A 24859-nucleotide genomic window follows, 5' to 3' on the forward strand; every position below is an offset into this window, starting at 1 on the left:
AAAGTGATACTCAGGCTTCTTCAGCTCTCCTCCACCACACAAAGCAAAGATGATTCATAGACACAAATAAAAGGGAAGAAAGCCAATAAGACGTGTGGCTCACTGGCTTTGCAATTCTCCTGGTGGCCAGTGGAGGAAAGCAATGCAAATCAGCGCTGTGTGCAGAGCCTGGGCTTGCTATTACAGACCAGGGAATCAGAGGATTTCCCTGGCTCCCGAGGAGAGGCCATCACTTTACAGGATGGCTAGGGACATGTGTGCAATTTGAGTGTGAAGTGTCTCTCACAGGCACATATGTTAGAAGATTTAGTCACTAACAGGTGGCTGCTGTTTGGGGTGGTTGTGGAACTTTCAGAAGGTGAGGCCTCACTGTAAAGTGGGTTGCTGGGGGAGGCTCTTGAGGCTTATGGTCCAGTCTCACTATTGTTCACTCTCTGCTTCTTGGTCTGCTGTATGGAGCCATCTCTGACAGTCTCTGACACCGTGGATGAGGCCACACCCACCACCATGCCTTCTCCGCTGTATTAGTTAACTTTCTAGTTGCTGTGACAAAATACCTACAGACACAAGGAAAGGAGAAGCTCATCTGGGTTTACAGTTTGAGGGTACAGATCATCATAGACAGCAAGGTATGGACATGAGAATATGAGGCAGCTAGTTAACTGCATCTATAGTCAAGAAGGCGAAAGAGAGAGACAGAGACAGAGAGGGAAGAGAGACAGAGAGAGAGAGACAGAAGCAGACAGCCACACAGAGACAGAGAGACAAAGGGTGGAGTGTTGTCCCTCAGCTTGTTTTCTCCTTGGTATTCAGTACAGGACATGAGGCCAGAGAACGGCCTCATGCCTTCTACATTTAGGATGGACCTTCCCATCTCACTTAAGCCAGTGTATAAGCTTCCTTACAGACATGCCCAGAAGGGTATCTCCTAGGTGACAATGGATCCTGCCAAATGACAGTATTAACCATCACATTGCCACAATGGACTGAAACTCCTAACACTGTGAAACAAAATAGACGTCTTTGATTCTTGACGACTAAGACAGATGGTTATGTGACAATGTGTGTAGAGCATTTTTAGTATAAAAGAATCATTGGCGCTATAAATCTAGCTAACCACCTATGACTGGTGAGGCTGTGGAACCCTGAGGAGAACCTAGTGCTTCCTCTTCCCTAAACCAGGCTAATTCTACCTATATTCTGAACATTTTCCTGTATAGTCACAGGTAAGCGGAAGCTTCACCCCTTCATCAAAGATGCTTCTTTTTGTAGCAGACAGAGTCCATTACAGAAAGACACTAGTCAAGATACAGAGAACAACTGACCTTGGGTTCCCAGCCCCCAAATGCTACATCTATAACACAACCAACAACACAACCAACACAACCAACACAACCCCTACACCTAAGGAACACTGCAGGAGAGGAGGCAAAAAGTTCTTAAGAGACAGAGGACCAGAACATTTGCTTCAAGCTAGTGACTTCTAATAATATATACATATATATATGTGTGTGTGTGTGTGTGTGTGTGTATTTATATACACAGAGAGAGATATATAATACTTTAATATGTAATATATAAAATAATTTCTCTTGAGGAAGAGACCTGGTCAGTCATCCTCATCAACATAGTCCATGAAACCCAACATGGACAAGTTCAACAGAGCCGCCAAATACAAGCTGCCCATGCATGCTTTAGCTTGCCAGGGCATAAATTTCATTTTCTCATTCATTTCATATAAAATAATTTTAAGTATTAATATATATTTAAATGAATTCTCTCTTCGCTTCAATGATTTAACAGGTGAAGAGTTTATTGGTAGAATGACCATTTATGCTCGCAGATCAAGGCAAATAATCTTTCCAGTTTTCTCTCCATGCCGTCAACACTTTGCAGAGCCGATGGAAAGCCATTTCTCAGATTCTGAAGAGCTATGAGTTCACTGGAGAACCCACTGTTTCAGAGACAAGATGTGAGCCACAAAAGATCTTCCTCATGAGAGAATCACCAAGAAAACAAATGTGCTCCCCCTGTCTGGTTGGGATCTTTCTGTAGCCCTGCACAGAACCTTTTTTCTGTAAAAGCAGATGCTCTCATCTGTGTTAATGCTGGCATTAGTGGATCCTGGTATATCTACTGTTCTAAGTTAAATCCAACACCTTAATTATGTCTGGATACACAGGCATAACAAGTCCCTCTCATTTCCACATGGAAAAGGGGAAGTTGAAAGCTACAACCCAAACTACAAACTTGAATATATTAGGCTGTTTAATCGTCAATAGAAAAGTCAATTCTTTCAAAGAGACTAATTTATTTGGGTTCATGTTTCTCTATAGAAATGTGACTTGGGACTTTAATCTACTTGGTTTTGCCTCCAAAACTACTGACTATAGTATATATAATATAATATAATATAATTCATATCATAAACTCATGTACCCCAGGCTGGTCTCAAATTCATTATATACTCAAGCATAAACCTGAACTTCTGACCTCCATATTCCTTTTCTGGAGTGCTAAAATTAAAGGCTTGTACCACTATACCCAGTTATGTAGTTCTAGGGATTGGCCCCAGGGCCTCATGCACACTAGGGAAGCATTCTACTGCTGAGATACATCATAGGTTCCCAGTCAGCTGGCTGACTTTACACTCTAACTCCTCCCCTAGAGTTGGGAAACACCAGGAGCCCTGCTTGATTGGCTGCTTCTGTCAGAGGGCTGTGATGGTCAGAGGTACCCTGCTAAGGCTAAGCTTTTTGATTTGTGGAAGACACTGCTTTCTTCATCTGATCACTTTCAGCCCACAGACTCCATCACCTATGCTTGAGCCTCTTTCCCACACTCTTTCTTCACAATTATCCCAGTTCCCTCCTCTCCAGCCTTCAGTGGATTCCCTTTGGTTTATCAAGCTTGCTATACTCTTTCTCGTCATGGGGTCTTTGGATGTTCTTCCTCCAGGCCTTCAGATGTCTAACCTGGGGTAAAAGTCACCCAGTACACCAGTGCATGGGAGAAACTGTGCCCACTAATGGACTAACACACTGCTGAAGCTCTGGGATGAGTCCCACTGCAGAAGCAGAGCGCCAGGCTTCACAAGGGAGTCCCAGCAGGAACAGCCACCATTCAAATGCAGTGTCCCCAGAGCCTTGCATCTGGGCTTGTCTCCACCAGAATGCATATTTCTGGTGGGCGGACCTTCTGATTTGTCAGCTGAAATCTCACTGCATAATCCCGCAGACCGCAACACTATTCTTTACCTTGTGATCTATAACACTCTGACATAGGCCACCATACTCTCCTGTCACATCCCCTACGGGTCCCCTTCACAAGGCCTAACAGCATTCATTTGCCCTAGTCCTTCACCGACTGAGTTGTTTTTAACCATTTTCAACACGTGACCGCAAGATCCTTGTCTTGACCATAAATGCATCTGTGTCCCCAAAGGGTTTGTACATGAAGGAGAACCCTAGACTTACTGTATCCGCTTCCTCTTCAGTGTGACAAAAGAGAAAAGAGCACGAATGCAGTCCATTCCCACCCGGAACCCACCTAAAAGTCATGGCAAGACTAGCATCACCCCCAAGCCCAGGCAGGTTTAATTTAAACCTAAAAAGTAAAGTACCCATCTGCGAAATATAAGAGACAGAAAGAACATGCCGGAGGGACAAAAACGAGGGAGTCGTTGAAGAAGAGACTGAAGGGCAGGTGTGGTGGTGATGCCATTTGTTGGCCCCGTATTTGAATCCCATCTTTCCTGTTTCCTCACTGCATGGTCTTAAACAGGTTTAATCCTTGTTTTTTTTTTTTTTTTATTTGTGTGAGTGGTATGTGTGTATATTTGTGTGTGTGTGTGTGTGTGTGTGTGTGTGTAGTCTGTGTAGGTGTGTACACATGTGGAGGCCAGAGAACAAACCTGGGTGGTTCCCCAGAAAAACTGTACACCTTATTTTGAGACAGGGTCTCTCACTAACCTGAAATTCAACAAGTAGGTTGGGCTGGCTGACCAGTGAGTCCTAGGAATCCATTTGTCTCTACCTTCCTAGTGTGCCACTGTGCCTCACTGGCTTTTTTTATTATTATTAATATTAATGTTGGTTTGGGGGCTCAAATTCAGGTCTTTGTGCTTACAAGACAAGCCCTTGACCAACTAATTCATCTCTCTAACCCTGAAGAGTTTTGTAATATTCCTATAATCTGCTAGTATCACTTTCACATGAACAAAACCACCTACTCCATATCAACATTGGAATTCAATAAGTGCATACGTGGCACATCTCTAGGCATGTAAGTCTGCTAATCTACATGATCATAACGATGGGATATATTTGATATTATGACTGGATTGTGCATACTGTTGCAGAGCTCCTAGCTAGGACTGAACACATTTAGCCAAGAGCATCCCCACAACTCACTTGATCTTGACAAACTTCCGACACGGCACCGTGTTCCTCACACAGGTCTCCGTCAGCGGGTCAATGTCTTCCACAATGACGAAGGGAGCTTCCTCCAGGGTGACAATGCTCAGGTGATTGTCGTCTGGCTCACAGTCAGAAAAGGACTTGTACCTCGGCCATACAGCGTGTCTCAGGCTCAGGGTCTGGTTCTCCCATTTGCCCACCTGGGTCAGAAACACAAAGACACATTATCCTTTGATACATCACTGACTTCAGAAAGGCAGGTTCTTCCTGCAGGAGGCAGGGAGAGGACATCTAACAGCCTGAGGGGCCTAACTGCTGCATGCCTTGATGGATACTTTGCTTGTGCACTAAGAAAGATGGTGAGGACCCGAATATTAGGTAGCTCCTCCACATCTCAGAGCCCCCTAGAGGCTGATGAAATGGGTACCTGGAAGGGATGGCTACCATATGTACTTCTGGGGCTTCCTAGAAAGCTCCAATGATCTGCCAGAGTTCAGGGCAAGGGTGTCATGGAAACAGCATGGGCTGTGACAGTCACAGAGGTACAGGTTTGCATGTGCATCTCCCCACTTCTCAGCAGTGCAAACGCTTCATCACAGGAACAGCGTCTGCTTCCTCATCTGTCCTGTGATGCAACTCCACCTGCTTCCTATGCTGTCAGTAGAATCAAATAGTGCACACACAGCAAATGCAAGTGCCTGGAACATAAGGCGGACCTCGGGTTTCTACTGATATTGTAGAGAAAGGAAAATGAAAGTGGGAAGTACCAAAATATGCTGAGAAATAGGGAGAAGAGAGTAATGTGAGGTGAATGAGCAAAAAATGAGAGGAATATTGAGCGAGAAGGCGATCTAAGGGGCGGAGCAGTGATGAAATCAGAAGCATCATTTCACCCCATGTGGTCCCAGTTAAGTTGCAAATGAAGGTGAACTTTTACTAATCCACAGAGCGGAGACTATTACTGCTTAGCACGCATCAAGACCTGTCAAAACAGAATCGATTGTATTCCCTCTGAGCAGCAGCCAGCATCTTAGTGAAATCAAATTGAAGGCTGTATGTTTTGAACCTTAATTTTATTTGACAGTTTATTGGCACTGTTCACATACTCCCCGGGAGAAGCCTGCCTCCATGCCTTGCTCTCTCCTTCCTCCTCCTGAGCAGTGGCCTGACACCTCACCAGAGAGGCTAAGTGCCAAGTGCAGGCTTGTCTGTGCTGATGGGACCCGCTCACCTCTCCTTGGGTGACGTGAGTACCACCAGAAATGAATCTCAAGCCCTTGAAGAGAATCCAGACACACTGAGTACCAGAGGTGATGAGGTGAAACTAAAGAGAATTTCTGCTCTCTGAGATTACCTCATCATTTGTACTGGAAAATTTTTCGCTGCCTGTAAAGAAACATCCCATGTGGCTAATTACAAAATTGTCTAGCTTTGGTAATAGCGTCCTTTTTTAGACACAGAGGTTGCCAGACTAATTTGGTGAGGCAAACATGCTCATCTTTCCATGATGTGAGATATAAGCTCGGGAAAGGGTGGAGTATGTAGAATTTTTTCTTTGTTCAGCATTGATTTATTGCACACCTACTGTGTGCTGCTACCACCCTAGAATGGTTCTTGCCTTCCTGGTCTGGTCAGTCAGATGAGGGACAGTGACCAAAATAATAATACCAAATCTATACATACATTAAACTTTGCTGTTGGAGAGATGGCACAGTCAGTGAGTGCTTGTACCACAAGCATGGGGACCTCAACTCAGTCCCTATAACTCATGTGATAAAGTAGGACATGCTGGAATGTTCTTGCAATTCCACTGTTGGGGAGGAAAAGTCAGGTGTTTCTCTGGACCTTGCTGGCCAGCTAGCTTAGCCAAGACAGTGAATTCCACGACACTGAGAGACACTCAAAAGAAAGAAAGAAAAGAAGGAAGGAAGGAAGGAAGGAAGGAAGGAAGGAAGGAAGGAAGGAAGGAAGGAAGGAAGGAAGGCAGGCAGGCCATTCACATCCCCCAAACCAGGTAGACAGCATCTTGAGAGACAACACCTAAACACACACACACACACACACACACACACACACTTGCACACACATGAATGCATATATAAGCATTAAACGTGCATATTTATAACAAACATTTCCATTCCTTTTCATTTTTTCTTGAAAACCTCAAATCTGACCTCCCAAAGAGGCTGGGTAGCAGAGTGGTCAGGCCAAAGGCCCCAAGGGCTCATACATTCTGAGTGTTCCTACCATCTTTACCCTTTAGCTGAATGACTGTGAGAAGGTAACTTAACCTCTCCGAGCTTCACTTTTTCCATTTGTAAAATACAGGAAACAAGCAGAACTGGGGACTGGAATGAGGTCTAAATGAGACAAAAATGCACACAATGTACAAAGCCCAGAAGCTAGCAAGGCACAGAACATAGACAGCGGATGCACTCAGTCTGTTGTTAGCATTTTTGTTAGCATTGGGTTAGCATTCACCTCCTCTGAAAAGCCATCTTTGCTTTCCCCAGAGATGGAGAACTATGTGCCTATCTCCACTGTGGCATTCCATACTGCAGTTACACAAGATCACTTCTCTGTAGCCGGGAGATATGGTCAATTAATCTATGTGCCTGCCCCACACCCAGATCCTACATGGTTAACGTTATAGTTTCGACTTCATAGTTCAACACAGAGAGCTTGTGTAACTTTCCATAACTCACACAGTGAGCTACTTCTTTTGGCTCTCTGAGACTCAAACTTACTGCCCCACCACACTCTTGGTGCTCCTATTCATTCATCCTTGATAATTACACTATAGTTTCAAGGCTCTTCCTGTCTTTCAGATGTAGCCTCCCAATTCCCATGTAAATAATATGCATGTGATTTGAGCTGAGCCAATGAGATACATCCCTGGAAATATTGCTCAGCCTATTAGGATACAGTTGTCATGATGGGAACTATCTGTTAGACAATGAATATTGAGCTAGGTAGTAGAAATACTAGAACTACAGTGGTGGCAGTGTGTCTGTCTGTCTCTGTGTTAGGAGGGTGTGCATATAAGTGCATGTGAGTTGAGGTCAGAGGTCAGTCTTGGATATTGTTCACCAGACACTAACTTGTTTCATTTTTGTTTATGAAAGCATTTGTTTTCTTTTGGAGATTATAATTTAATTACAAGATTTCTCCCTTCCTTTCCTCCCTCTAAGCCCTCCCATATATCCTTTCCCACACTCCTTCAAATTTATGGCCTCCGGGCGTTCTCCAGTTGTTTGTAGGTCTCAGTGTACAGGTGAAGCTTGGTTTTTAGTTGGTGTTCCTCACTGGCCTGAAGACCACTGATCAAGCCAGCCTTGCTGGTCAGTGAGCTTGGGGATAGATGTGATTCTGCCTCCCTAGCACTGGGACTAGAGGTGCGCACCACCTGGCTTTTTGCCTTGCCTGAGTGGGATGGTACCCAGGTCCTCATGCTTGCAGGACACTTAACTGGCTGAATCATTTCCTAGGCTCCCTTGGGGTCTTACGAGACTGAGTACTGACTTTTCTGAACTTAGTCTTGGCAACACTTTTTTCTTTTTTTTTTCCCTTTTGTCTCTCTTTTTATTTTATTTTATTTTTTTAAAAAAAAGAAAACAAACGATCTTTTTTCATTTTACATTATCAATCCCAGTTTCCACTCCCTCCCTTCCTCCCATTCCCTCCATTTCCTCCCCCAACCCAACCCCTCATCCACTCCCCAGAGTGGGTAAGGCACAATTCTTCGAGGAAGGACCAAGGCCCTTCCCACTATATCCAGGTTGAGCAAGATATCCATCCAAAGAGAATGGGTTCCAAAAAATCCAGTACAAGCAGCAGGGACAAATCCTGGTGCCACTGCCAGTGGCCCCACAGTCTGTTCCAGCCATACAACTGTCACTCACATTAAAAAGGTCTAGCTTGGTCCTATGCTGGTTTCTTCCCTGTCTGGCTGGAGTTGGTGAACTCCCATTAGCTCAGGTAAATTGTTTCAGTAGGTGTCCCCATCATGGTCTTGACCTCTTTGCTCATATTCTCTCTACTACTCCCACTCTTCAACTGACTTTGGGAGCTCAGCCCAGTGCTCCGCTGCAGGTCTCTGCCCCATCTTCATCAGTTGCTGGATGAAGGTTCTATGGTGACATTTAAGATAGTCATCAATCTGACTACAGGGCAAGGCCAGTTCAGGCACCCTCTCCACTATTGCTTAGGGTCTTAGCTGGGGTCATCCTTGTGGATTCCTGGGATTTTCTCTAGTGCCAGGTTTCTTGTAAGCCCCATAATGGCTCCCTCAATCAAGGTATCTCTTTCCTTGCTCTCTGTCTCTGTTCTTTCCCTTTCTCAACTATCACATATCCTCAAGTTCTCCTACCCCTCCCCTTTTTACCTCTATCTCTCCTCTGCCTTCCCTTCTCCTCCCACCCCCATGCTCCCAATTTTGTCAACAGATCTTGTTTATTTCCCCTTCCCAGGGGATCTATATATGTTTTCTTTAGGGTTCACCTTGTTACTTAGCTCCTCCAGGATCGTGGACTATAGGCTCAATATCCTTTGTGTTACAGCTAGTATCTACTTATGAGTGAATACATACCATATTCATCTTTCTGGATCTGGGTTACCTCACTCAGGATGGTTTTTTATAGTTCCATCCATTTGCATGAAAATTTCAAGATATAATTTTTCTTTTTACCACTGAGTAGTACCAAACTCTTTTTACAAGGCTACAGTTAACCTGATACTGAAACCACACAAAGATTCAGCCAAGAAAGAGAATTACAGACCAATCTCCCTCATGAATGTTGATACAAAAATACTCAATAAAATACTGGCAAACTGAATCCAAGAACACATAAAAAAATCATCCACCATAATCAAGTCAGCTTCATCCTAGAGATGGAGGGATAGTTCAACATACAAAAATCTATCAATGTAATCCACCATATAAATAAACTAAAAGAAAAAAAAACAATATGATCATTTCATTAGATGCTGAAAAAAGTTGGACAAAATCCAACACACATTCTTGTCTTGGAGAGAGTAGGGATACAAGGAACATACCTAAACATAATAAAGGCAATATACAGCAAGCCAACAGCCAACATCAAACTAAATGGAGAGAAACTCAAAGTGATTCCACTAAAAACAGGAACAAGGCAAGGCAAGGCTGTCCACTCTCTCCATATCTATTCAATATAGTTCTTGAAGTTCTGGCTAGAGCAACAAGACAACAAAAGGAGTTGAAGGGGATATAAATTGAAAAGGAAGAAGTCAAACTTTTGCTTCTTTATCATATATATATGTATATATATATGAGGATTACTGATTTTTTTTAGTTGATCATGTATTTTACCACATTACTGAAGGTATTTATCAGCTGTAGGAGTTTCCTGGTAGAGTTTTGGGGGTCACTTATGTATACTATAATATCATCTACAGATAAAGAAGCTGAGAAAGAAATCAGAGAAACATCACCCTTCACAACAGCCACAATAACATAAAATATCTTGGGGTAACACTAATCAAAGAAGTGAAAAACCTGTTTGACAAGAATTTTATGTCTTTAAAGAAAGAAATTGAAGAAGATTCCAGAATATGGAAAGATCTCCCATGCTCTTGGATAGGTAGGATCAACATAGTAAAAATGGAAATCCTACCAAAAGCAATTGTAGATTCAATGCAATGCCATCAAAATCCAAACATGATTCTTCACAGACCTTGAAAGAACAATAATCAACTTCATATAGAAAAACAAAAAACCCAGGATAGCTAAAACAATCCTGTACAAGAAAGGAACTTCCAGAGGCAACACCATCCCTGGCATCAAGCTCTATTATAGAACTACAGTATTGAAAACAGCTTGGTATTGGCATAAAAACACACAGGTTGACCAATGGAATCAAATTGAACACCTGGATATTAATCCATACACTTATGAACACTTGATTTTTGACAAAGAAGCTAAAATTATACAATGGAAAAAAGAAAGCATCTTCAACAAATGGTGCTGGCATAACTAGATGTCAACATGTAGAAGAATGAAAATAGATCCATATCTATCCCCATGCACAAAACTCAAGCCCAAATGGATTAAAGACCTCAATTAAATCTGACCACACTGAACCTGATAGAATAGAAAGTGGAGAAAAAGCCTTCAATGCATGGGCACAGGAGACCACTTCCTAAATATAACACCAGTAGCACAGACATTGAGAGCAACATTAAATAAATGGGACTTCCTGATACTAAGTAGCTTCTGTAAAGCAAAAGACATAGTCAATAAGATAAAACAGCAGCCTACAGAATGGGAAAAGATCTTCACCAATCTCACATCAGACAGAAGACTGATTTCCAATATATATTAAAAAATTCAATAAATTAGATGTCAAAATTCCAAATAGTCTAATTAAAAATGGGGTACAGAACTAAACAGAGAATTCTCAACAGAAGATTTTCAAGTGGCCGAAAGACACTTAAGGAAGTGTTCAACATCCTTCGTCATCAGGGAAATACAAATCAAAATGACTCTGAGATACCATCTTACACCTGTCAGAATGGCTAAGATCAAAACACCAGGGATAGTGTATGCTGGAGAGGATGTGGAGTAAGGGGAACACTCATCCATTGCTGGTGAGAATGCAAACTTGTACAACCACTTTGGAAATCAGTATGGTGGGTTTTTCAGAAAATTGGGAATCAATTTACCTCAGGACACAGCAATACCACTCTTGGGTATATAACCAACGGATGTTCAACTATACCACAAAGACATGTGCTCAACTATGTTCATAGCAGCATTATTTGTAATAGCCAGAACGAGGAAACAACCTAGATGCCTCCTCAGTCGAAGAATGGATAAAGAAAATAGGCACCACTTTTAGTACCATTTTAATTTCTACATACCTCCTCTACAAACATAAAGTTACGGGCAGATTTTTTTTAAATCTCTTTCATGAATATTTTTCATCCTTAAAAACAGCCATCTACTCACCCAAATAGGCTGGGTGGGAGGAGGAAAATTTCCTTTTGGCTTCAAATAAACTGAATTTTGATGATAGAGCTTTGGGGTATTTTCAGAAAATATACTGAAGTTTGGAGGACAAAGAAAAAATAATTGACCTCTGATGGAGAGCAGTGATTTCACTTGAAAGAGATATAAAAAGGAGAAATTAACTTTGTAAGGATTTTTATCCATTCTTATTAATATAATTTAAATACGGTGCTTTGAGGACGCTAACTGCCCTTCAGCTTCTAGAAAGTGCCCTGTGAATGGGCAATGATTACTCCGAAAATGTTCAGCCAATATGTTCTCAGAGCAGAGATAATTTCAGCTGCAGAAACTGCATGTCTCGAGTTAATGTCTTTGCCTCGTCATGTCTGGATAAGCTCAGAGGAACGTCACAGGGACAGCAAGTGGCTGGAAGAATTTAGGTTAATAGATATGTTGCATCTCTTTTTTCAAATGCTTGATCCTATTTAATCTATTTATTAAATTCTTATAAGATACAATTAAAATAATTGCATAGTTGAGTTTCAGATCTCCAAACCATAAAAAACACATACATGACTGTGGGTGGGGGGAGGATGCAGCTCAGTCGGCAGAGTGATGAACACATACATTACTGGGGATGGGGGAATGCAGCTCAGTTGGCAGAGTGATTGTGTAGCATGCACGAAGCCCCAGATCTGATCATCAACACACTGCATAAAATGAGTATCAGAAACTCAAGATTACCCTTGGCTCCAAAGCCAGTTTGAGGCTAGCCAGGGCTATATGAGACCCTGCCTCAAAATAAACAAGCCCAATAACAACAAGGATAGCCAAAGTTCTGAATCTAGCCCTCATCAAATCCTCAGGCTGCCTCTAAAAACCCAAGCCCCCACCTACACACAACTCCAAGCAACCTTTCTTCCATCTCTGTGCCTGTAGTCTGACCTACTGAAATTCTACCAGCTCTTTTTCAGGTCCAACCACCCCAAATGCTAGTTCTCCAGTGGATGGTAGTTCTCTCCATATGAGGTGTGTGTGTGTGTGTGTGTGTGTGTGTGTGGTGTGTGTGTGTAATCTCTAGAACCTTTGTATTTCCCTCACTTGTCCTTTCATGAACTCCATACACCTGCATCAAATGATTCCTATCGTTAATGGGAGGAGCCCCTAGGGCTGCACCAGTGACAGTCCTCAGAGAGACCCCCCTCTTTGCAGCACTTCTTGTCTGCCTGGAGAAAAGTGGAGCAGCATCGGTCCCATTACAGGGGCTGGGATGCAGATCCACTTAGCGGTAGAGTAACGGACGGCGTGTGCAAAGTCCAGCCGCAGCACACCAAAAGTACACTGTGATGCTGAACAGAACCACAGCAATATCATCAATTCTTTTAATAGAATTCAAAGTTAAAAGAGGGGAACTGCCTGCTTACCCAACTCCTCTCCTTGGAGACAGAGCAATAGAGATTGCAAAATTAAAAATCAGAGAAGTTTATTAAAGTGACGATAGAAGCTGAGTTCACACCAGCTATGCCCCAATCTGACTGAGTCCCTGGAGCTCGAGGGGTGATTTCATAAACAGACGAAAAGCAGGCTTTCAGACAAAAAGTTTCACTTGTGTAAAACATGAGAGAACATTTCACTCCAGTTAATAAGCCGTGATTTTCTTTCAAGCTGGAGGGAAGGTAAAGTAACGAACTCTTCAGGAAGATGAAGTTACAGAGGAAAGCAAAGCAAACAGGAGGCCAATTTCTCTCCACCTGAAACATAAAAACCTTCAAAAGGCGTAAGAGAAGCGACTGTGAAATGATTTCATGTCCATGTTTTGCATAACTAGCATCATCCATCAGCGTTGTTTCCGGGCCTCTGCAAGCCGATAGCAGGACTAAGTCATTTCATGTCAGAGGTGGCAGCTGGAGGCCCCAGGAAGATCTGAATTTGGTGGATCAAGGAATGACAGCACAGGCTGCTGTGGCCTGACAGTAGGCTGAAATGCACCATGGCCAGAGCGTTTCACAGTGGGGTTGAGAACTTCGCCATATTTATAGTAAGTATGGTGTGTTGAGTTCACCTATGGCAGCCAGTACGTGCAAGCCAACTACTTAGATTCCGGGCCAGTTATAGGCAAACAAGCTCTACAAAGAAGTTGCTGAGAAGCAGCTGTAAGTTAGCTTGCCTTGTTTCAATGCAGTGGAGACTCAGGGGCCAATTGAGAACAAGACATTTTCAATGCAGCAATTGGAGGAGGTGAAGATATGAAACTTCAGTTTTTGGATATTGACTGAGAATGAAGTCAGGGAGGTCATGATAGGAACATGAGCCTTTAATCCCAGAATTTGGGATTCAGAAGCAGGCAGCTCTGTGAGTTCAAGGCTAGCCTATTCTACATAGTGAGTTTAAGAGGTCAAGGCTACACAGTGAGATCCTATCTCAAAGCAAACAAAAAACACAGACAAACAAAGAACAAGAATGAACTTGGGGTGAGTGCCCGAACCGCGGCAGCTGCCCGGAGAGGGACCACCGACTCTCCACAACTCCCCCTGCCACCAGCACACTTCCTGCTCTTCCTGCAGGGGTTATTCTCCCCGGATACCGCCTCTCTCTCCCTGTCCCTTCCCAGCTTGCACCCAGAATCCTCCCCCCCTCCCCCTTCCTCATCCTCCCGTCTTTGGGGCCACAAAATCCCACAGCTCAGCCTGTTTGGGCTCTGGGACCTGGAATTGAGTGCACCCAGGCCTCCTTCATTTGACTGCTGGGCAAGGTAGGTCTTTGTCTGAGAGCTGCCTGGCCTGCAAGGGGACCTGACAGTCTGCCAGAGGATCCATCATTCTTTGGGGTGTCCTGCTCCAGTTCTAAGGCCATCCACCCAAAGGGGTCAGACTCTGGCCTCCAGGCAGGTCTGAGGATTCCTGTGGAGGGGTGCGGGCTCCTTCAGATTGTGCTGCCAGGTTCGCTGTGTGGTATTCCATCCCGCCCTGCCCCCACCTTGGCCCTTTTGTCTGGGCTGCGACCCTGGGCTGCCTGGAATCCCTGATCCTGTGCCCTGACATTCCATCTGAACTGGTGAGTGAATGCGGACCCTGGGGCAACCTGCCCTGGAAGAGAGCACAGACCCCCTTACCCCCCCACTTCCCTCTGCAGGCTTGTGTCGGTTTCTCCCTTCCCTGTGTGTCTCCCAAGCTTTCCCTAGTGTTCTCAGGTGTCCTACTCCTGTTCTAAGGCCATCCACCCAGAGGAGTCAGACCCTGGCCTCCAGGCAGGTCTGAGGATTCCTGCAAGGGAGTGTGGGCTTCTTCAGATTGTGACGCAAAGAATAGGTCCTCCTCTGGCACTGGGGAGATCCAACCAGTTTCAGTCACAGCAAAGATTGGTCTAGGACACCAAACACCTCCGCGCTCCTTTTGAAGGAAGAGATGGGCAGGCGCCAATGCAGGAGCTCCTCCAACAACATGAAAGGCAACATGACATCACCACAAGCCAGACATCCCGAAACACAAGAATTGAACACCCTACCCCAGAAGATATAGAAGAATCCGACATTAAACAGTACTTATGAAAATAATAGAGGACCTTAAACAGGAGGTAAAAAACTGCCATAAAGAAATGGAGATGACAAACAAAAAGGTAGACGAAATAAATAAATCTCTCAAAGATACCCAAGAAAAACAAGAAAAAAGCAATCAAACAGGTAAGGGAAACAGTACAAGACCTGATAAATGAAATGGAGGTATTGAAGAAAACACAATCTGAGGGAACGACTGGAAATGGAAACTCTGAGGTAAACGAACAGAAACTTCAGAGACAAGTATTTCCAACCAAATACAAGAGATGGAAGAAAGAATCTCGGACTCTGAAGATACTATAGAGGAAATAAACTCACAGATTAAAGAACTAAACAAATCTAACAAATTCTTAACACAAAACATTCAGGAAATCTGGGACACCATGAAAAGACCAAACCTAAGAATAATTGGGGTAGAAGAAGGAGAAGAATTACAAACTCAAAGGCCCAGAAACATATTCAACAAAATTATAGAAGAAAACTTCCCCAACCTAAAGAAGGATGTTCCTATGAAGGTACAAGAAGCCTACAGAACACCAAATAGACTGGATCAAAAGAAGCATCCCCACGCCATATAATAATCAAAACACAAAACATACAGAATAAAGAACAGATATTAAGAGCTGCAAAGGAAAAAGGTCAAGTAACATATAAAGGGAAACCTATCAGAATTACACCTGATTTCTCAATGGAAACCATGAAAGCCAGAAGAGCTTGGATAGATGTGCTACAGACACTTAGGGAACATGGATGCAAGCCTAGACTATTATACCCAGCAAAGCTTGCATTCACCATTGATGGAGAAAACAAGATATTCCAGGACAAAAACAGATTTAAACAATACGCAGCCACAAATCCAGCCTTGCAGAAAGTAATAGAAGGAAAATCACAAACCAAGGAGTCCAACAACGCCGACAATAACTCAGGCATCTAGCGACCCTTCACCAGCACAACTAGAAGAAGGGAAACACACAAACTCTACTACTAAAAATGACTGAAGTTAACAACCACTGGTCATTAATATCACTTAATATCAATGGACTCAATTCACCTATAAAAAGGCACAGGCTAAGAGACTGGATACGAAAACAGAATCCAACATTTTGCTGTTTACAAGAAACACACCTCAACCACAAAGACAGACATCTACTCAGAGTAAAGGGTTGGGAAAAGGTTTATCAAGCAAATGGCCCTAAGAAACAAGCGGGTGTGGCCATACTAATTTCCAACAAAGTTGACTTCAAACTAAAATCAATCAGAAGAGATGGAAAGGGACACTTTATACTCATAACAGGAAAAATCCATCAGAATGAAGTCTCAATCCTGAATATCTATGCCCCTAGTATAAAAGCTCCCACTTATGTAAAAGAAACACTTCTAGAACTCAAGGCAGCCATCAAACCACACACACTAATAGTTGGAGACTTCAACACTCCTCTCTCACCAATGGACAGGTCAATCAGACAGAAACCTAACAGAGAATTGAAAGACTTAATGGAGGTAATGAACCAAATGGACTTAACAGACATCTATAGAACATTCCACCCAAATAGGAAAGAATATACCTTCTTCTCTGCGGCTCATGGAACCTTTTCGAAAATTGACCATATACTTGGTAACAAAGCAAACTTCCACAGTTACAAAAAAATATTAGTAACCACCTGTGTCTTATCGGATCACCATGGATTAAAATTAGAATTCAACAACAATGCTACCCCCAGAAAACCCACAAACTCATGGAAACTGAACAGTCAACTACTGACCCACACCTGGGTCAAGGAAGAAATAAAGAAAGAAATTAAAGTCTTTCTTGAATTTAATGAAAACAAAGACACAACATACTCAAACCTATGGGACACATGAAAGCAGTGCTAAGAGGAAAGTTCATAGCACTAGGTGCCCACTTAAAGAAAACGGAGAAAGCACTCATTGGTGACTTAACAGCACACCTGAAAGCTCTGGAAAAAAAAAGAAGCAGACTCACCTAGGAGAAGTAGAAGACTGGAAATAATCAAATTGAGGGCAGAAATCAACAAAATAGAAACACAGAAAACAATCCAAAGAATCAATGAAACAAGAAGCTGGTTCTTGGAGAAAATCAACAAGATTGACAAACCCTTAGCCAAACTAATCAAACGGCAGAGGGAGAACACGCAAATTAACAAGATCAGAAATGAAAAGGGGGACATAAGCACAGACACAGAGGAAATTCAGAAAATCATTAGATCTTACTACAAAAGCCTGTATGCCACAAAATTGGAAAATGTAAAAAGAAATGGACAGTTTTTTAGATAAATACCATATACCAAAGTTAAACCAGGACCAGGTAAATGCTCTAAATCGTCCTGTTAGTCGCGAAGAATTAGAAACTGTTATCAGAAACCTCCCTACCAAAAAGAGCCCAGGACCAGATGGTTTCAATGTGGAATTCTACCAGAACTTCCAAGAAGACCTAATACCTATACTCGTTAAGGTATTTCATAATATAGAAACACAAGAGTCACTGCCAAATTACTTCTATGAAGCTACAGTTACCCTGATACCTAAACCACACAAAGACTCAACCAAGAAAGAGAATTACAGGCCAATCTCACTCATGAACATTGACGCAAAAATTCTCAATAAAATACTGGCAAACCGAATCCAAGAACACATTAGAAAATTATCCATTACGATCAAGTAGGCTTCATCCCAGAGATGCAGGGCTGGTTCAACATACGAAAATCTATCAATGTAATCCATCATATAAACAAACTGAAGGAAAAAAACCATATGGTCATCTCATTAGATGCTGAAAAAGCATTTGACAAAATTCAGCACCCTTTTATGATAAAGATCTTGGAGAGATTAGGGATACAAGGGTCATTCCTAAATATAATAAAAGCTATTTACAGCAAGCCGACAGCTAACATCAAATTAAACGGAGAGAAACTCAAGGCTATCCCACTAAATTCAGGAACACAACAAGGCTGTCCACTCTCTCCTTATCTCTTCAATATAGTGCTTGAAGTTCTAGCAATAGCAATAAGACAACATAAGGGAATCAAGGGGATTCAATTTGGAAAGGAAGAAGTTAAACTTTCATTATTTGCAGATGATATGATAGTATACATAAGCGACCCCAAAAACTCCACCAAAGAACTCCTACAGCTGATAAACTCCTTCAGTAACGTGGCAGGATACAAGATCAACTCCAAAAATCAGTCGCCCTCCTATACACAAAGGATAAGGAAGCAGAGAGGGAATCAGAGAAGTATCACCTTTCACAATAGCCACAAATAGCATAAGATATCTGGGAGTATCGCTAACCAAGGAAGTGAAGGATTTATTTGACAAGAACTTTAAGTCTTTGAAGAAAGAAATTGAAGAGGATACCAGAAAATGGAAGGATCTCCCCTGCTCGTGGATTGGGAGGATCAACATAGTAAAAATGGCAATTCTACCAAAAGCAATCTATAGATTCAATGCAATCCCAATCAATGTCCCATTAAAATTCTTCACAGAGATTGAGAGGACAATAATCAACTTTATATGGAAAAACAAGAAACCCAGGATAGCCAAAAAAATCTTATACAATAAAGGTTCTTCTGGAGGCATTACCATCCCTGACTTCAAACTCTATTACAAAGCTACAGTATTGAAAACGGCTTGGTATTGGCATAAAAACAGAGAAGTTGACCAATGGAATCGTATAGAAGACCCGGATCTTAAACCACAAACCTATGAACACCTGATTTTTGATAAAGGAGCCAAAAGTACACAATGGAAGAAAGAGGGCATCTTCAACAAATGGTGCTGGCATAACTGGATGTCAACCTGTAGAAGAATGAAAGTAGATCCATATCTATCACCATGCACAAAACTCAAGTCCAATGGATTAAAGACCTCAATATTAATCTGAACACATTGAGCTTGATAGAGGAGAAAGTGGGAAGTACTCTACAACAAATGGGCACAGGGAACCGTTTCCTGCGCATAACCCCAGCTGCACAGACTTTAAGGGCAACATTGAATAAATGGGACCTCCTGAAGTTGAGCAGCTTCTGTAAAGCAAAGGACATTGTCACTAAGACACAAAGGCAGCCTACTGACTGGGAAAAGATCTTCACCAACCCTGCAACCGACAAAGGTCTGATCTCTAAAATATATAAGGAACTCAAGAGACTAGACGGTAAAATGCCAATTAACCCAATTAAAATATGGGGCGCTGAACTGAACAGAGAATTCTCAACAGAAGAAGTTCGAATGGCCAAAAGACACTTAAGGTCATGCTCAACCTCCCTAGCTATCAGGGAAATGCAAATCAAAACAACTTTGAGATATCATCTTACACCTGTCAGATTGGCTAAAATCCAAAACACCAATAATAACCTTTGCTGGAGAGGTTGTGGGGTAAGGGGCACACTCATCCATTGCTGGTGGGAATGCAAACTTGTGCAACCACTTTGGAAAGCAGTGTGGCGGTTTCTCAGGAAATTCGGGATCAACCTACCCCAGGACCCAGCAATTCCACTATTGGGAATCTACCCAAGAGATGCCCAATCATACAACAAAAGCATATGCTCATCTATGTTCATAGCAGCATTATTTGTAATAGCCAGATCCTGGAAACAACCTAGATGCCCTTCAGTGGAAGAATGGATGAAGAAACTGTGGAATATATACATGCTAGAATACTACTCAGCGGTAAAAAAACAATGACATCTTGAATTTTGCAGGCAAATGGATGGAAATAGAAACACTATTCTGAGTGAGGTAACCCAGACCCATAAAGATGAACATGGGATGTACTCACTCATATTCGGTTTCTAGCCATAATTAAAGGACATCGAGCCTATAATTTGGGATCCTTGAGAAGATAATAAGAAGGTGAACTCCCCAAAAAAGATATAGTAATCCTCCTGGATATTGGAAGTAGACACGATCGCCAGGCAAAATTGGGAACTTGAGGGTTGGGCGAGACTGGGCCAAGGGAAGATGGGGAGAGAAAGTGTGAAGGGGAGAGCGGGGGGGGAGCTCGGAGGAATGGGGTGCTTGGGATATAGGAAGGGTGGATATGAGAGCAGGGAAGCATATATCTTAATTTAAGGAGCTACCTGAGGGTTGTCAAGAGACTTGACCCTAGAGGGGTTCCCAGGTTTCCAGGGAGACGCCCCCAGTTAGTTCCTTGGGCAGCTGAGGAGAGGGAGCCTGAAAAGGCCAGTTCCTATAGCCATACTGATGAATTTCTTGCATATCACCATAGAACCTCCACCTGACGATAGATGAAGAAAATGACAGAGCCCCACATTGGAGCACCGGACTGAGCTCCCAAGGTCCTGATGAGGAGCAGAAGGAGAGAGAACATGAGAAAGAAAGTCAGGACCGTGAGGGAACCTCCAGCTGGCGACAGATGGGGAAGGTGACTGAGCCCCACATTGGAGCACTGGACTGAGCTCCCAAGGTCCCGATGAGGAGCAGAAGGAGCGAGAACATGAGGGAGAAAGTCAGGAACGAGAGGGGTGCGTTCACTCATGGAAACGGTGGGACAGAACTAATGGGAGATCACCAACTCCAGTTGGAATGGGACTGATGGATCATGCGACCAAACCCTGTCTCTCTGAGTGTGGCCAACAGCGGGGGCTGACTGAGAAGCAAAGGACAATGGCTCTGGGCTCTGATTGTTCTTCATGGACGGGCTCTGTGGGAGCCTTCTCAGCTTGGTCGATCACCTTCCTGGACCTGGGGGGAGTTGGGAGGACCTTGGTCTTAGCATAGAGTGGGGAACCCTGATGGCTCCTTGGCCTTGAGAGGGAGGGAGGGGAGGTATGGGTGGAGGGGGAGGGGAGGGAAGGGGGAGAAGGAGGGGAGGGAAGGGGGAGGAGGAGGGGAGGGAGGGGGGGGGGAGGAGGGAAGGAGAAGGAAATTTTTAAATATAAAAAAAATAAACCATGAGGAAAAAAAAAAAAAAGAATGAACTTGGGCCGGTGACGATGGCTGCCAAGGTGAGGGAGGACTTGAACCTAGACTCCTGGGCACTAGGCGCTGTAAGAAGAGACCTAACCCCTTCTCGTTGTCCCATGAGCTCCTCATTCACACTGAGGCTCACACGCACACGTGTGTGTATGCATGTGTATACACACAGAGTAAATAAACAAAATGTAACATAAAAAATTCAAAAGAATGAACTCCTAGGGATGGGGATATTGAATTTATGGACAAAGTGCTTGCCACATAACATGGGGACCTGAGTATAGATCTCCAGGACCAAAACTAAAACTACAGAGGGCTAGAATGGCATGCGCCTCTGAAACCCTAGCACTGGGGGAGGCAGAGACAGGAGCAATCCCCTCATCTAACTGGTTGCTTGGATAAGCAGAGGGCAGGGAGCTCCAGACTCCTGGGAAGTCCTGTCTCAAAGAACAAAGTAGAGAGTAATTCAGAAGACACCAGACACGAACCTCCCTCCCAGATTCGACATCTCTACCAACACACACGTGGACATGCACAGCCATGCCATTCTATACCGCACAGGGAGGGAGACAGAATGAGGGAGGAATGAGGAGGGGGAGGAGAGAGAAGACGGGGAGGGAGGGAGGAAGGGAGAGTCCTAGATTTCCACAGAGCTGGATCTGGCTGGGACCTGAAATTTCGGCTGGAGTCTTAGGGGCTTTTCCTCTTTCTGCTCTGGATCGTCCAAGGACCCCTGTTTTGAGGAGTACCAGGAGATTGTAACTTTGGCTACAGGCAGAATTCAATGCAGCTGGAGCAATAGATGGAAATCTTTCTTCCTGGGTATCTTACATAACCAGCGGCAACTGCCAGCAGATCTAAATGAGTTTGATCAGCTATTAGAGCCTTAATTAAATTCCTCTCAGCTGAAATTTCGAAATTGCCTAATTGTTACACAGCTCACATTAGAGCTGTTGACCTTTTTTTCTTCTGTAACAATTCTCGGTTGATCTGATATCTTTACAGAATAAGAGTGCCAACTGTTTGTAGAACCGAAGACCAATTTGGTCATTTGTGGAGATGTACTTCAGTCTTTGGCATTTCCACAAATAACTCAGATATCTACACCCATTCTTCCTTTTTTATTGATGTATATTTTTATTGATGTATATGGTATGGGATTTCAGAAAGACTGATTTTTTTTTTTCTGTCTGTAATGTTCTTCGTGTATATCCCCATTCCCCATACCCCATCCCACCAGCGTCCTTCCTTTGCCTTGAATCCCTGTCTTCTGCTTTTATGTGTATATGTGTGCATGTGTCTCTCTGTGTGTGTTTATGTGTGTATATGTGTGCATGTTTGTGTGTGTGTTTATGTGTGTATATGTGTGCATGCGCGTGAGCATGTGCGTGTGTGTGCATACGTGGGCATGCGTGCGTGAGTGCATGTGGAGGGATTATATATCCATAAAGAAACCTAAAACTCACAAATAAGAAAAAATGCAGCGCTTGTCTTTCTGTGCCTGGCTTATTTGACTTGATATAATGCTCTCCAATTGCAACCATTTTCCTGAAAATGATGAAATTCCATCCTTTATGGTGGAATAAAATGCCATTGTGGGATAAATATCATGTTTCCTTTATTCACTCACCTAGACTATTCTGTCACCTGGCTATCAAGAACTCTGCAGTGACACACGGATGTGCAGGTATATATGAGGCTTGTTGACTTCGAGTCCTTCAGATACATGCCCAGGAGCTGCAGAGAAGTATCTTATGGTAATGTTCTTCTCTTCCTGCTCAGTCAATGGGAGAATAGCTCAAGGCTTGTTCTCGTTTGAAATTTAAATTTAGAAGTGGAAGTCTTTGACTTCATTTTCCTGAGGAGCTTGTGTATAATCTTTGGGACTCCTCTGTTCCTAGGTCCCCAGGGATGGACAAAAGCCTTATTTCTTCAGTGTCCTTTCAATTATTAAAAGTGATGTGCTTTGCTAATTAGCTAAGCAACTAATAGTGTTTTCCTTCCTCCTCTTTGATTCCACGTTGCAAAGATCTAACACCAGAGACTTGAAAATTCATGGGAAAAGTAAAAGGACCTCTCATGATCAGTAATTGATTTTTTGACACGCTCCTGGGAGTCCTTTTTATTGTATAGCCTCTGCATTAGCCATCCTTTCATGGGCTGTAATAATAATTATCAAATAAGTATAGGCAATGGCATTTATTGGGGTCCTACAGGTCCCCCCAATAGGCACTTTTTAATTTTATTTCCATGATTTGATGATTCTGTAAGGGGAAAGGAAAGCTGCTATCCTCAATTTGCAAACTGAAAAACTTGACAGCTTAAGTTACTTGCCCAAAATCAAACAGCAAGCGAGGGGCTCTGAGATCAGGAGATGCCAGATTTCAGAGACCCAAGGCTTCCGAGGTGACATCGTATCTGCCTTTGGAAGCTTCAAGGAGAATAATGAGTCCGTGAGCTCTGGTGGGGAGAGTATGAGTATCCCATGACTCAGTCAGGAAGGAAGCAATCAGCTCCCTGCAAAGGACAGAGTGATACCCTGGGAGCTGGATAAACAGGTGCTGGGCCCCAACGTGTATAACCCACATCCTTTAAGAGAGGGACTGTGTTCACTTTCCCTGTGGAGTACAGGAGAGAGAGAGAGAGATAGAGAGAGAGAGAGAGAGAGAGAGATGACGAGATAGAGGAAGAGAGAGAGAGAGAGAGAGAGCGCTGAGGTATTCTGGTGGTGGCTTGCTTTCATGCATGGCAGCTTTATTTCCCCAGTTTTCCTGTGAACTTCTTCTAAGTTCTCCACCATGGAAAACGCCTCCAACAGCAGTGCTATTAGTGAGCCCTGCTTTATGGCCTTGGGGTTTGAATTCCAGGGCTATGAACATGGACATCCCAAAAGCAATTAGAATAATAGATCAGGGGGAAAGAAATCCTCCGCTCAAATGTGAGCTTGCATGACAATTGGGCAATTTGGGGATTTCAACCAAGAGGAATGTAATTAAGGCTCTAGCAACTGATTAGGCCTTTTTGGACTCTGTGGTAGCCTCCATCCCGTTACATAAGGGTAAAGGGAGGTCCGCCTCCTGTTGTGTTGGTGTGCTTCCTTCCGATGATGCTGGGGGCTTAAGAAGGCGCTATCTGTTCACCTGACTGCATCTGTTTTTACTGAAACCCAAATGCAAACTGTGTGGAGCTCGTCACAGTGACAGGATACTGAAGAAGATAACTAAGTCTGCAAATCAGTTCAAGCAGGCATCAAAGTGCGGTGGCGGAGAAGGGGGGTCACAGACATGGGGATTGGGGTGGGGGAGCTGTTAAAGGAGGAACCTAGCCCTGAGATCTGTCCGCTCTTAGAATGGGCAGTGATTCTTACTTTAAAAAAAAAAAAAAAAAAGATCTTCACAAAGACTGTTTAGAAATGTGGCAAAGGTTTCCTCTTTACCTTCTCGTGTACTTTGTTCTGAGTAAATTTCAAAGATCAGCCTCACTTCCGACTGTAGAATAAGTGAAAGGCCATTTGCAATCAGGCAGAGTCAGCCAGCAGCTCTTCAAGGAAGCTTTTTATCTGGGCAATGCTTAGTAACTCTGCCCCTTGGCATGGCTACCAGTGAGCTAGCAATTGGTCGGAGAGGTAGGCGTGCTCAGGGTCTGGGAAAGGCTGGGCCTTCCTCTCTTACCAGCCTAAGACAATACAGATATGACTCTTTCTCTTTGGCAATTTTCCTTCTTAATGAACTTTAAAGTGGTAAATTTTTGGTCTGAGACTGTACCTATTTATAAAAACAGGTACCTCTATGTAATCAAATTCAGGCTAAGGAAGCAACAGGCATTAGTGCATGAAAGCTGACTTGAGGGATATCACAAGCCGAGAGTGGATGGATTTCCTCACTCAGCATTATGAAGAAAAAAACCCGGTTCCATGTGGATGTCAGGCCTGAAAATTCACATTTAACCTCA

At 43.3% G+C, this 24859-nt stretch overlaps 1 protein-coding gene across 2 annotated transcripts in view; it reads right to left on the reverse strand.

The window, feature by feature from the left end:
• Grin2a (glutamate ionotropic receptor NMDA type subunit 2A) overlaps positions 1–24859 on the reverse strand; it is a 430207-nt gene that overhangs the window by 99421 nt on the left and 305927 nt on the right. For both annotated transcript variants that reach the window (XM_038327930.1, XM_038327931.1), the window contains exon 4: positions 4413–4618. In XM_038327930.1, the coding sequence (XP_038183858.1) occupies positions 4413–4618 (206 nt within the window). The remainder of the gene's footprint in view (positions 1–4412; positions 4619–24859) is intronic.

The sequence above is a fragment of the Arvicola amphibius genome, chromosome 4 (assembly GCF_903992535.2).
Source record: "Arvicola amphibius chromosome 4, mArvAmp1.2, whole genome shotgun sequence".
NCBI lineage: Eukaryota > Metazoa > Chordata > Mammalia > Rodentia > Cricetidae > Arvicola > Arvicola amphibius.